The 14,195-nt window shown below is 37.8% G+C and overlaps 1 protein-coding gene across 5 annotated transcripts in view; it reads left to right on the top strand.

Moving 5' to 3' along the window:
• The window catches only part of ST18 (ST18 C2H2C-type zinc finger transcription factor), a 168,837-nt gene that overhangs the window by 120,299 nt on the left and 34,343 nt on the right, over positions 1 to 14,195 (top strand). For all 5 annotated transcript variants that reach the window (XM_010401183.4, XM_010401184.4, XM_010401182.4 and 2 more), the window contains 6 exons: positions 2,183 to 2,977; positions 5,712 to 5,846; positions 7,534 to 7,624; positions 9,132 to 9,236; positions 10,347 to 10,552; positions 13,710 to 13,921. In XM_010401183.4, coding sequence (XP_010399485.1) covers positions 2,183 to 2,977; positions 5,712 to 5,846; positions 7,534 to 7,624; positions 9,132 to 9,236; positions 10,347 to 10,552; positions 13,710 to 13,921 — 1,544 coding nt within the window. The remainder of the gene's footprint in view (positions 1 to 2,182; positions 2,978 to 5,711; positions 5,847 to 7,533; positions 7,625 to 9,131; positions 9,237 to 10,346; positions 10,553 to 13,709; positions 13,922 to 14,195) is intronic.

The following is a 14,195-nucleotide window of genomic DNA, read 5'->3' as shown; positions in this document are numbered from 1 at the left end:
ATTTCAAAAGTAAATTTACAGCCTGTAGAAGTAAAAAGCAAAGCTGGGACAGCTGGACCATTAATACTGATTCGACAACAAATTTTTAAACATTGCTTTTAGAAATTGTTGATTATTTAAGGAACAAAAATTTTTTAATCATGAATTTATATTATTTTTCATCTTTCACACAGAAAAATAACTGAAAAGACATTTTACCATTGTAACATTTTGCCTGGTTTGCTTTCTTTTGATGGGCGGGAGATTTCTTTTAAACTAGATCTTGTTACTTTTTGAAATGACCCACTGATGGGATTCTGTTATTTTCCAAATGGCAGAAGAGCAAACAATGAAAACCCATTTGACTAAAGTTGGTTACAGAGCCAAATCATCATTCTTACTTGCTGAGATGTGAAAAGATGGCAGACTTTATTCAGATTACTGCAATGTGTGTGGTACTAGACCAGCTGCTAAAAAGTTACACGAAGGTTTACAGACACTTCTTTAAATACAACTTTATGCACACAGTGCACAAGGCCACCTCTCCCTGTATGAGTCCAATTTTCTGAAGAAGAATAAGAATTAATCAATATTTTCTTTTAACATATAACAAACAGTTGAACCAAACAATTATGTAAACTGGAAATGACCCAAAATGCTAACAGTTTGGCAGCAGTAAAGTGAAATGCATTGTGGTGCACATGTGCATTTTTGTCCCCCTTTTCCCCTCCACAATAATCTGCACTTAATAGGAATATTTTAAACTATGTAGCTAAGCAACAGAGGTAATTGTTGCTTTCTAGAGCTTTTGTTAGGCACTCTAACGCAGCCCAAATATGCATAATTAGGTATAATGTCTATAAATCATTATTGTACACATGTGGGTAGTTAAGTGGATTGAGAGAATAGTTCAATGAATTGGACATATTCACTGAAAATGCTTTTTATTTGTTTTCTGTAGTTCATAATACTTTAAAATTATCATAACCCTTTACACTTTCTCTTAATAGCTCGCTGTGTTATTGAGAGAAACTTCATTTGCATTTTAGGCTATGCTTAATTTATTATTTAAACCTGGAGTTCTTCTGATTTAGGAAAGGAAAGACACATCTTATGGAATACTCTGTGCTTGTTTATTCATCCTCCTTTCTAGGAAGTAAAATGTTAAATTTTTCAGTTTATGTTGAATAGATCCCAACAAAAGAATGTACCCTATAATCAGCATTATTGAAGGGGCTAGTGTTGTGACTAAATTCTTCCCTTCATCCAAAAATGCTTTTAGTTACTATGGCAATATTTACTTGATCCTGGCAAAACCAGTGTTGATTTTAGAGAGATAATTACCAGAAAGGAAGATGATGGAGATGTATTTTTGAGTGTCCTTGTCAGAGGAAATGTTTATAAAAAATTAAATGAGATACAAAAGGCATATTGTCTTCCACACTGACAACCTCTCCTACATGCAGCCTTTATTACCTGCTGGCTGCTGCTTTTCTTCTGAAGAAAGATGTTTATAAAGACAGGATGCACTTCAGTGGTGTCTTTAACAAGTCCTTTATGAGTCGGTACATAACAACCATTTCTGTTTGCCTGTGCGTGACCTGATCTATCACTTAATGTGGCAATTTCAGTGGTGACCAGGAGCTTGCCCTTTGTGAAGCATTGAGGATTTTTCCATCAAGGTCTTTCATGGGATCCAGGGTGACTAGGAAAGTAATTAGGGTTCATTTTGAGAAAATATTTGGGAATCTTAGATGAAATAAAAGTGAATATAGATCAGAGGAATTTTAAAATGTGTTTTTGTTCTTGTGTGTGTATATATATATATGTATATATACATATTATATAGATTATATGTATATATGTAGTATAGATGTATGGCACATTATATTTACGTAAGTGTATATGACTGTGTGTGCATATGTGTGTGTGTTCTAAGATAATATATGTTTTCACTATCAGTGAGAAATGGGGATATAATTTTTTCTCATAGAGTGCTGGAACGATAACATAAAGTAGATATAATCTTAGAAGGGCTTTTCATCCTGCTACGAGCAGTCATTTCAAACACATCCTTGGTGTGAATTCAATCATTTCAGAGTACCAGAGTACAGTAACTGGTAAGTAAATATCTTCATATCACTTCTACAAGATACAAAAATAGTTATTCATATGTATTTCTCTTACCTTTTTTCTCATACAGAGGAGAGTACTCCAAAATCATCCGAGGAAATCCCTCATTTGGGTGGGCAAGAGAATTCCAGTCAAAGAAAAGACAACTACTCCAGCTATCAAGATGCCATGGCCAAATCTTTGATGAACGTAGGAAAAGTAGCAAAAGATGCACCCAGTCAAAAAGTGGCAGAAAATCTAAATGATAGTGGCATTCAATCCTTAAAAACAGAAAGTGATGACACTGGTGAATGTTACCTGATTAACTCAGCTGAAGGAAAGGAAAAGACTGCTATTTCTGACCCAAAATACTGTTCATCTGAGGAAAATGAAAGTAACTCTGAAATTATGGACGAGTGGGATAGCTCTTCAAATTTCTCGGAAGAAACTAGTGTAAAGCCCCATGTAACTCAGAAGTATATTGCAGAGTGTAATCAGCCCAGCATCCTGGAAGTCCCAGAAATTAAGAAGGAAGAGGTCGAATATGGTCCTTGTGAAACAGTCTGTGACTCAGAAACAGAGCTGAGGGCACCCCAGGAGCCTCACCCCGATCCTTTCGAGAAGAGAATTCAGACTCTCTTCCCTGAAAGTGAAGAAGATGACAACGAGTGCCTGTCAGAAACCACAGATGTGTCAGTTGAGCTGGACAAAACAAAAGGGAACTTGAGTTTGCTAGAGCAAGCAATCGCTCTGCAGGCAGAGCAAGGGCATGTGTTTCACAGCACCTACAAGGAACTGGATAGGTTTCTTCTGGAGCATCTAGCAGGGGAAAGGAGACAAACCAAAGTTATTGACATTGGTGGGAGACAGATATTTAGCAGCAAACGTAAGGAAGTATTTTTGGCTCTTCTTGATGGCTTAAACATTTGTCCTGTGACTGATAGAGGATTCTGAGCTGGGTTTTATGGCAACAGTAAAGAATCTGGAATTTAGCTGGTAATTTTGTTAATTATGTACCTTCACACTAGTGCCTCACGTCTAACCAGGTTAAATGCTAGGTACTTGGCTTCCAGCCAAACTGCGATGTGAAATGATCAGTAATGGCTACTGAAAGGGCTGTGTAGCTGGCACTGACAGTTGCTCTCCTCCTTTTCCTCCTCTCTGCTTCCTCCTCTGTAGGGCGCTAATACAAACCTCCAAAATTTCAGCAGACAAAAGACAAGGCATTAAAACAGTGCTCAAGGTCAAGTTCAGGGTGAAAAATTGGCCTCTCCCAAGGATACTATTCTTAATCCATGTGTTTTCTGAGGTCAGTCTACTTCACATGTCAACATTACGTTTTGCTACAGCCAGCACTTCCGAGCCAGGAAAGCACAAGCTCTTCTGCCTAATTCGCCATCAGCAGAAATACCAGTCAATTCCAAAATCTTTATTGTTCCTGATGGTTTATGGTATCCTCCATACACGTAGGAACATCACTCAATTTTCAGCACTTAATCAGGCTTCTAGAAGTGGAGATTTAAGAAATTTGGGTTTGATTTATAAACTGGGCTGTCTTGTATGAAACTCTTCAATTGAGGATAATTATAGAACATCAAGAGATGTCATTTTTTAAGCACACTCCCTTCCGTAGTAAGTAACAATACATTCATCTGTCCTTTGACTTTTCCTTTTGGCTTTCCAAACATCCCGAGGTCACCCTAGCATTGATGCAATTTCTACTTTTGATAAATGATTTACTTTGGTATCTCTAATGTAACTTTAGAGTAGGCCTGTGGACATTGCAAATATTATAGTAATTTACTTATCTGAAGCATTTAGTGTGAAAGAGAACTGACAGGCATTTTTAGGAGTTGCAACTACAAAATATTTCCTGCAGTATTTGGGAAGAAAATGCATACATCTCATTTTTGTGTCTCAAGTAGTGTTTTCATTTGCATGTCTTAAGCTGTGCATGCAAGGTATTAATGTACCTTTTTATTGAACTACGTGAACATTTATTTGCTCAGATGACTTTGGCATATGCAGGAACTTTACAGATATCCTTTCCTACCCTGAGAGCTTCTGTGTTCACCAGGCTCACATTGGTGTCAATGTGACTTTCTCACAGCACACATAGGAAAGAGCACTGATGTAAGAATGGCAGAATCTGTCCCTTCCCTATTTACCTCATATTATAATTAGCTGTGGTTTCCAGGTGAGTTCAGAGGCAACACTCATGGAGAAACACACCAGGCTTTGTTCAGGTTGTATAAACACTGTAGTCAATGTTGTATTGGACACATAATTTTTCCACTTTATATAATTAACTGGGGTTTTTTTCTAAAAAATCTACTATCAAATCCATCAGCTCTTAATTTTCATTCTTGGATGCTAGATCAGAAAAAAATCTATTTAATGATAAACTTTTTCAATTACCGGAGGAAACACTAAATCATATTTCAGGGTCCCTCTTTATTTTCTGTTCACTATTGCAGCACTTTCCATTTGCAGTGATTCTAAAAAGCATGTGGTCTCCTGATGATTCTGAGTCTATTTTTTCCTCCCCTACTTATTTATTTTATTTTTTTAACCTAAAAACTTGCTAGAAGTTTAACCCTCAACTGTCTCTGGTGATTCTGTCCCTAAGAACGTCCTACCTCATAGTCCAGAAAAATGAGCTTGAAGGAGGCAGCTCCCTGTGCTGGCTGCAGCTGTTTCCTCCCTCAGCACCAAATGCTGTTGGCAGCCAATCACAGATGGAGCTAAAACCATCCTCAGCAATTTATGCGGCCACTTCCTCCAGATTTCTCACAAGAGAATTTCTGGACCAGAAATCATTCATTTCTTGCCCAGACTTTTGATCCTGCATTGGAAATCAAATAAAGGTTTTCTGACCAGTGTTTCTTACACAATTCTAGGTGCTTGAAACAGAAATTGGTAATGCACTGTGGCCATTACAGAGCGGTAGCTGTGGGGCTGGGCTGAGACCTTGCCTTTGAAAGGGTATCGGCTGCTCCATGTTTTCAGTGTCTTTGTGGGCTGCTCCACAAAGCAGCATTGCCATGTGTACCAGAGGGAGCTGCTTGCCTTGCCTCTCAAATGTAAAGTGGCATGTATTCATTTTCCTAACAAAGAACCTACAGCCTAGAGATCTGTGATATTTAAGGAATGGCTTCTGGTTGAAATGCTTTTTGTTTGTTTGTTTATTTGTTTCACACCTCAGCTTTTATTTGGTTGTCCCAGTTTCCTGGAGTCTGACATTAACAGACCAAAAGATTGTTTCTGCTTTTTTTATTTATTCCTTTATAGATCTTGCTGTTGGCTCATGCTGCCAGTTTTCTGGCTTATTGGATTGTGGCTTCTGTCCTGTTTGAGGGTCTGAATGGAATAAATGACACTGCAATCCTAAAGCGATATAGTTTAGCACATAAATGGCATATTGGGAGGGGGGGATCATTGTTTAAAGGACACAGTGTGAAAACCTGAAGCAATGTTTCTGTTGCATACATCTCTGTTAAAACTTCGCACAGGAATTAAATCTGAAGTATAAAATAGAGAATATCAGGCTGCTAAGATCACTCAGCTGAGTGCAGACAGGGGCTAAACCCAAACAAAATCCTTATCTGATTTCTCTGCAGATTCACCCAGGCCTGAAAAGAGAGAAACCAAATGCCCCATCCCAGGATGTGATGGCACAGGGCATGTGACTGGGCTGTACCCTCACCACCGCAGTCTCTCAGGCTGTCCACATAAAGTTAGAGTGCCACTAGAAAGTGAGTATCATCACTCTGCTGTCCAGAATAACAACTGGATCTGTCTCAGTATTGTGGGTAGTGCGTGCTTAAGCTGGAGAAGAATCCCCTTTTTTCTGTGTGAGATTGCAGAATGAGACTGGGAAAGAAGCCATCACACCTTTGCCCTCCAGCTCATAGTCACAGTCCTACTTCCCACACTTGTGCAGCTCAAGTGCTCCTCAGCAGCATCATTACAAACAGCAGCAGGCTCCTCAGGTAGCCTGGGAAGAACAAGATCAGACAACCTGTCCCCACACTGCCAGCAGACCTGCATGCTGTAGTCCCATGAATCTTCAAGACGTTGCTTGCTCGCACCTTTGCTGAGGCACAGACATCAGCTGCTTGTTTTGGAGCCATGGCCTCATTTGCCGCAATCGCACATGGAGGCTGCTGGTATTGATTGCCAACAGCTGAGAGGCCTGGGCATGCTTATGCCAAGATGTTTCCAGTGTCCCCCTTGCTGCTGAGCTCAAAAAGGTTATTTCCATCAGTACATCCCAGTGCTGGTCCACAGCAGGTCCCTCTCTTGCGACAGTATCACACTAACCCTTTTAAGACCAGTCTAGCCTGAATTTCCCTGCTTATTTCTAACTGTGCTGCTCTGACTACTTTGGCTTTTTGTGTATGTAATCCTGCAACATGATGCAATGAACTGCTGTATAATAAGCCAAAACTTAATGCGAAACTATCCGCTTAAACAACCTAGTTAGTCAGATTGTTCTTTGTGGTGGTATGCATAACAACAAATTAAAAGGATATTTGCACTTTACCAAAATCCTCTTCCTAACTGTAGCTATCCCTTTTTTTAAATCTGGTACTAAACTGTATTTATGGAAACATCTGCTGAATTAAGCAGGCTGCATTTGGAAGGCCTTAGCAACATTAACTTCCTAAAAAGTTAAAATTAACAAGTCCTTGTTAATTATCACACTTCCAATTAGATGTGCTCTGTCCTGATGGGGAAAAAAAAAAACCAGAGAATTTGGTTCCTTGCAGAACAAACCCGTGGACTGAACAGTCAGCTTTTGTGAAACACTGTGCCCCAAAGATGTATACTGTTTAACATGGACATACCTGTCAGTCTTAGCAAAGGTGATCCACATCCAAGGGCATAAGAAATGTACAGGCAAGAGGTGGTAATCACTACCAAGAGTGTAAGCTGCTGCTTGGAACCATGACCGATTGGCCCAAGGGAGTTTCAGCACAGCTCAAATGACCAGAAGGTGTAACAGTTCAAAGGGACATACTCAAAACATCTGACAAAATGTATAAACAGCCTTCCTGTACTTGAGAGCTTTCCTTCCCTGGGACAGACAAGGACTGCAGCTCCACAGAACATGGACTGTGTGGCCCAGGGCTCCTCTATCAACTACCTTTTCCAGTGTTAGTGATGTATAAAGGGCTTCATGATTTAACATCTTTGTTGACTTCCACTTATGTTCTCTTAAAGTCCCTAGAAACAATTTTGTACATGTGAGAAGCCACATCACAGTAATATAGAAATAAGCTGGTTTATGCTGGAGGCACCATGGTCACTGTGTTGACCTCTTCTTCTGTGATAAAAATGAGAAAGAATTAAGAATCGGAATTCAAAGGTTTATTTTTTTTAAGATGTGTGTTTTTAATTGATACACTTATTACCAACTTTTTTTTAATTTCTGTTTAGTTCTTGCCATGCATGAAAATGTTTTAAAGTGCCCCACCCCTGGATGCACTGGAAGAGGACATGTCAACAGCAATCGCAACACACACCGAAGGTAGATCAGAAAAATTCCTGTCCACTTAAAACCTTACATGTACTCGGGAGTAAATTGATAGGCACATCTTGGAATTAGATGCTATGTACTACACTGAAGAGTGTCTATGAACTGCAAGGGCAGCCTGTATTATTTATAACCAAATAATTGTGTTTAATTCTGTTATATAAAAAATGGCTGCTGGATTGAGGATGGCAAATTCCACTAGTATTTTCATAGATGAGATTTAAAGCTACAATTTCATCATGGTCCTCATATTGTAAAATCATCATGTACAAGGGGAAGGAATGAAAAAATGCATTATTATTGCTACCACTGGAAAACCCAGTGGAAACCAAAACCCATTCTTACTGCACCACTACATGTTAGTCCTTGACAGGAACTTCCAATCAAGGCACATTCCCTTTTAGCAAAACAGATAATTTTAAGTGGACTATTTTAAAATCTGTTTAAAAGCTCCACTTACTACCCTCAGGAATGCCATCTTCCTGCCTGGAACACTCCTGTCTGTTTAACTCGATGCCTGCAGGGAGAAAGTATAATTGAGAAAAGCCTTCCAGACAGGCAGCTGGGGAATCATAGCTGGACTGCAGGTGAGGCAGAGAGTCAACACACTCTGTCTCCAGCAAGGCATTGCTGTCAGCACAGCTCTTGTCAGTACTGCTTTCTGCTGGAAGCAGTATATTCCATCATAAAGCTTCTTGGGAAAGATAATGTCAATCTTACAAACAAACTTGGGACATAAGAATTTCAAAAACGACTTTCTTCGTTGATCTGAATATTTGTGAGATTTTGGGATTTTTTGTTTATTGCTTGATTTGTTACCGCATGAGTGCACCAAAATTAAGGTTTATCATACTGTGTTTTAATAATAAAGATAGTAAGTCTTTATCAGACATATGACAGTCTTGTCTACAAGAATATATATGGCACAAGCAGATATTTTTTCTTTGTGTTTCCTGTTTTAAATCCCCAGTCATCTTTGAGGCACATTGGCTGTATCATGAGCAATCCATGAATAGGATAAGAAAACATGTTCTAATCTAATGAAACAAACAGGAAAATATAAGCTAGCACAACTTGAAATGACAGAATGTGTTCTTTGGTAACAGTCCCTCATATATCTCTGGGGGTTTTGTCCCAAATTCACTTCCCTTTAAATCAGCAGGAGGCTTATATGCATGGTTTGGCTGATAAAGTAAATGACATTTGTCAAAAAATTTACTAGTGACTTGCCAGACACAAAACATCAAAGCTAAACTGTGGAAAACTCCTACATGACTCAGTTTCCAGATATATCACCTAAAATACATGCAGATTTCACAGTTTTGCATTAAGGATTGAAAAACACATGAATCTGGGCTAAAATGGCAGCAGTTCCCATAGATGTGCAGACCATCAGAGAAGTTCAAAGCCACTGGTTTCCACAGAAAAACAGCACACATCTCCTTTATTCAAGAATTAATTTCAATGTTTTTTTCTGTTCTTCACTTTTGCTTTTCTACAGCCTTTCTGGTTGTCCAATTGCTGCAGCTGAAAAGTTGGCAATGTCCCAGGAAAAGAACCAGCTCGAGTCTCCAAAAGCTGGGCAGTGCCATGATCAGACTCACAGGTAGGAGTCCTCACAAACCAGTCTCTCCAAAGTAATGATGCACAAACTCTGTGGATTGGTCCCCAGATCTTACACCTGCTTCAGATTTAGGTTTCAGTGGTAACCCAGTTTTCCAAGATGAACCTCTGCAAAGACATCTGACTCTCAAAATAAACAATAATCTTTCTGCTGGTTCCTGTGCATGTGGCTGACATTAAAGACAAAAGATGTATCTTTGGATAAGCAGTCAAATATATCCTACTAAATCTTACTTCCACACAAGTAACCTGATCAGAACAATTCATAGAGTTTCTTAATTCTTAGTTTATTGGTTTAATTACTTTAATTTATTTTTTATACGACATCAAAAAAAAAGAAACACTTTTTATTGCAATTGTATTTTGTTTGAGTTATATGGACCCTACAGACATGCATAATTTGCACATCATTGGCACCACGACCATTGCAACCTATTATATTCAGGTCTATTTGGGGACACTTTAATTTGTGGATTATTGACATGATCAGCTCTAATGGTTCCTTCAGAGCCATTACAGAATATTATGTCCATGTGTCTGCCAACTGCACATGCCTTAACTCTACATATGAAAAGTCCTTAGGAAATTACTAAAGACAAGTAGTTACTGAACATTAACTAAATGGAATAACACACCATACATCATTTGTTCCTCCCAAATAGCACAAGCAATTATTTCAGATCATCTTATATTATATTTATATCATACTCATTCACAGTAAAGTGAGAACAATACTGATCCAAAAAACTAAAAGCTAGAAAAAAATCCAGACAATTTTTTAGAATGAAAGGAAGCACCATGCTACAGTGGTAATCTAGCAGTAAGTCAGTAACTTCCTTGTAAAAAGCCCAAACTACAGCTAAAGAATGCTACATTTTTTAATGTCCTCATCTTTTAGTTTGTGAAGTAGTGAAAGTACTTTTTGACTACTAGTCAGCCACCATGTTTATTTCTTGTATACACCCACCAGTAAGTTTCATGTGATAATAGCACATTTTTAGATTATGAGATTCAACCATATCCTATTTTTCAAGACAAGGTTATTTAAAGACATTATTGTCTTTCTCCTTCATTCTTTTCCTCCCCTCTGCAGGACAAATTTATCAAAGCAGCCTGAGGTATCTCAGTACAGTTACAGAACTTCACAGCCAGTCACCTCCTCCAGAGGCACCCTGGTGAAAGAACAGGAGAAGTTTGGGAAAGTTCCATTTGATTACGCCAGTTTTGATGCACAAGTCTTTGGCAAACGCACAACAGCACCTGTGTCACAAGGTCGAAAAACACCTCAGTTTCTTGAATGTAAGCTCAAAATCCAATTTTCTATTGATAAAGGGGCAAAAAGTTGATGACTTTTTTTTCCTTTTTGCTTGTTCTGCTTTCAAACTTCTAGAATTCTAGAAAGGTCTGTAGAAACCATCTTTAATCACTTGTGTCTAGAATGTTAAATAGAATCACTAATTTGCAAAATATAGAATCTAAATATCATTACTACAAAGTTTACTTTTTTGATGCTTCCTTTGAAAGCAGTCATCAGTGGAAAAGAGGAGTAAAAAGGAATGCTTTATGTTTTACCTGTTACCTTCTTCCTTTATAAAATTGTGATGTCTTTAAGGAATAGATGAGGAGTTCCATGAAATGTGCTTGCACAAGATGTAATGAATTGTAGTACAAAGAAACCCAAGTAAGGTTTCAAAGGTACTTCAGGTACTATTTAGGTGAATCTATACAGGTATTATTCGTCCTAGATGAGCATGTGCCTCAGCTACATTAAGTCCAGGCCTGGACTGAATTTGTTTTGGTACCTCACGTTTCTGTACTAAATCATATTTATGGTGCAGACATAACCAATGCATTGAATTGTTATCAAGATTCCTCTGCTTGCATCATTTACAGATTTGCTGAGGTACTACTCTGTACAAATGAGATACCACAGTGAGGACAGTGATGGTTTATTGCAGATGCTCTTCAGAATCTGCATGGGAAATGTCTGCTATTGTATCGAACATTATCGAATATTCTTTAGTTTAAAGAAACAAGTAATTCTGTTGTCATGAGGGAAATGGAAAAGAAATGTTTCATTGCACCGAAATTGGGTTCAGAAGAAAATAGCTCCAGAACAATGTGATAAAAGATTCTTAAGTTAGCTTTTGTTTTGTTAATGACAAAAAGATTAGTCAAGGACAATAAAATAGGAAAACAAATTTTGTCCCACTTACCCCAACAAAGAAGAACATTCATAGTAAGGTGAACAGAAAAGCAAAAAATTTTGTTAACGAATAAATTCACACAGAAGTTAATTATAGTCTAATATACCTCTAATATTATAAAATATTATATATATTTTATATATTTATAAAATTTGTATGTTTTTATATTTATTTGTGTATGCATCTGAGTACACAAAAACACACATATATGTTTGTAGGTATCTGTCTTTTGTGTATATATATAAAATACTCTATTTAAAATTGCAAATGAAAAGTAGATATTTATCTGACCTAGAAAATAGGCTTGCTTAAATGAAAGCAAATATATGCATTGCCGCCTTCTTGGGTGGCAGATTTTCCAATTTTGTTTCTAAAATTGAATATTCCCTATTAGCTGTCTCTTTGCACAGATGTATGTCTATTTCACAGGTTCATTTCAAGGAAAAAATGATTGAAATGTTTTTATACAAATGCAAATACACGTATATGCAATTTATGTATGAAGTATATCAGAGCTGAAGTTTACAGCCTGTTGTTCTTGCAAAGATTGCAATGTGCAGCTATTATTTTAATGGAAGGTGAAAGTAAAAGAGCTGGTGAGTGATTTAACTATTCAGGTGTACAAAAGTTGGCAATAAGAAGCTGATGATGTAGTGATGGGTTCAGAGTCCTATGTAAATATATAGCCAGCCAAAAGCCCATCATTAGCCCTCTGTGGATTCTGCGCTTGCAAACTTGTTTTGTTAGCAAAATATATACACCCTTTATAGCCTGGGGTTTTTTTGTTGGTTTGTTGGTTGTTTTTTTATCTTTTAGGATAGGCAATGAAAAATGCACTTTCTGGTCTTTAAACACAATTTAAATTTCATTGTAGAAACTGATAAAATGTAGACTGTCTTGTTTGTGCTACAGTATTACAGCAGGGTAGATAAATCCCTTTTAATTTTCACTAGAGAAAGGGAGGACTGAATCATGAGGCTTTCATGTATCGCTCTACTCAGATGCTTCCAGTGTTTAGAGAAATGGAATGTAGCATTCAGCTCTAGTCAAAGCACATAAACAAGCATTTCTTTTAGAGCATCCCAAGTTTCAGGAAGATGAGTCCTCCTATGCCTTGTGTAGCTCTTAGCATTAAAAAGCACTCAGCCAAAGCCCTACATCCAAAGGGATCCAGAGCCTTGGGGCTCAGATCTTTAGGGAGCGAGCAGATGGCCGTACACAGAAATGTTCTTGATGTATCTGGGTGTAGGCTGAGAAATTGGATTTTGCTTAGTTTATCTTTGTAGGACACTGTGAGGGCTGCAGACAAAATAAGTGATTATTGCTTCCTTAGAGCTGAAATCATGGTGTTGTGTTCTCCCTGCAACACTTTATCCCATCTCAAGCTCCAAAATCCAGAAGAGAGAACAGAGTTCTCTCTAACAGTTTTAGAATAAATGCTGCTGATGAAGAAGAAAACAAAGAACCACAGACACCGCTTTTGTCTGTGAAAGTGCTTTTCTGTTCACCTGTTTGTATTTCATTCTCAACTGACCTTACTGTGCCTAATAAATCTGTGTATTATTCCAAATATAGCCAAAAAAAGACTGTAAACCAAGATCATATGAATGTTCATTGCCATTTTTTTTTTTAATTGACTAAAGGATAGACTTAAATTTCTAAATATTTCCACAAAATCAGTACTGAATGTTCCTTACAGGTAATGTCTCTATCTGTTTGCTCTGCTTCATTCAAGAGCCTGGTTTTGTGCTCCTTAGTCACATAAGCAAAGCTATTTAAATAACAGACTTATTTATCTAAGTAGGGTAAGCAGTGTTGTTTTAGCTAAGACTGGACAAGTCACTGTTGGTTTGTTGCACAACAGAGCTCCCCAAGAGGAAGCCTTTATAAGAATACATTTACGATTGCATTTGCCCACTGGAGTGGTCAAACCACGATGGGTAACACATTAATGCGTGTTCAGTCTTTCCTTGGACATCATTGCTTTCAATGCCTGGGTTAAGGATAAGTAAAAGATGAGTAAAAATCTCAGAAGGTTTGTTGCCAGATGTGTATTTCTCAAGGAAAAATTAAATTATTGTGTTTCTGAAGCCATTTTTACTGTAAGCCCTTACTGGCAATAGGAAATGGATTGTTTTAAATGTAATCTTTGAATATTTTTTATGTATGAAATTGTAGTCTGAGAAGCAAAACTATTTAATGGGAAAAATTTCATACATGCAATTGCTAATCAAATCTCTCTTCAACAGCAAAGCATTTTTCAAATCCAGTGAAATTTTCTAATCGACTGCCTAGTGCTAGCGCCCACACACAGAGCCCTTGCCATGCCAACTCTTATAGCTACGGTCAATGTAGTGAAGACACCCACATAGCAGCAGCTGCTGCTATCCTGAACCTTTCCACCCGCTGCAGGGAAGCAGCAGAGATCCTCTCCAACAAACCACAGAGTCTGTCTGCCAAGGTAGGGTAGTCCAAGAACCTGGAGGGTGTGCTAGCTACTGAACTGTGCGAATAAACTGTCTTTCATGTTAGTGACTGCATTAAATCCCCCAAAAGAAGGCTTCTGTTTGCATGCTCTTTTGAAGAGAGGCAGAGAAAGGAAACAGTAATGTAGTGACCAGTTCTGATAAAACTAAATAAATAGTAGGAATTATGTTGTTAATTCTTTTCATAATTGAGCTCTAATTACAAGGGGGGAGTTTTCTGGGAGGAAAAAAGATAAAGGTTATTTGAAA

The sequence above is a fragment of the Corvus cornix genome, chromosome 2 (assembly GCF_000738735.6).
Source record: "Corvus cornix cornix isolate S_Up_H32 chromosome 2, ASM73873v5, whole genome shotgun sequence".
Classification (NCBI taxonomy): Eukaryota; Metazoa; Chordata; class Aves; order Passeriformes; family Corvidae; genus Corvus; species Corvus cornix.
Note: the sequence above shows the minus strand (reverse complement) of the source record. Positions and strands in the feature narration are given on the sequence as shown.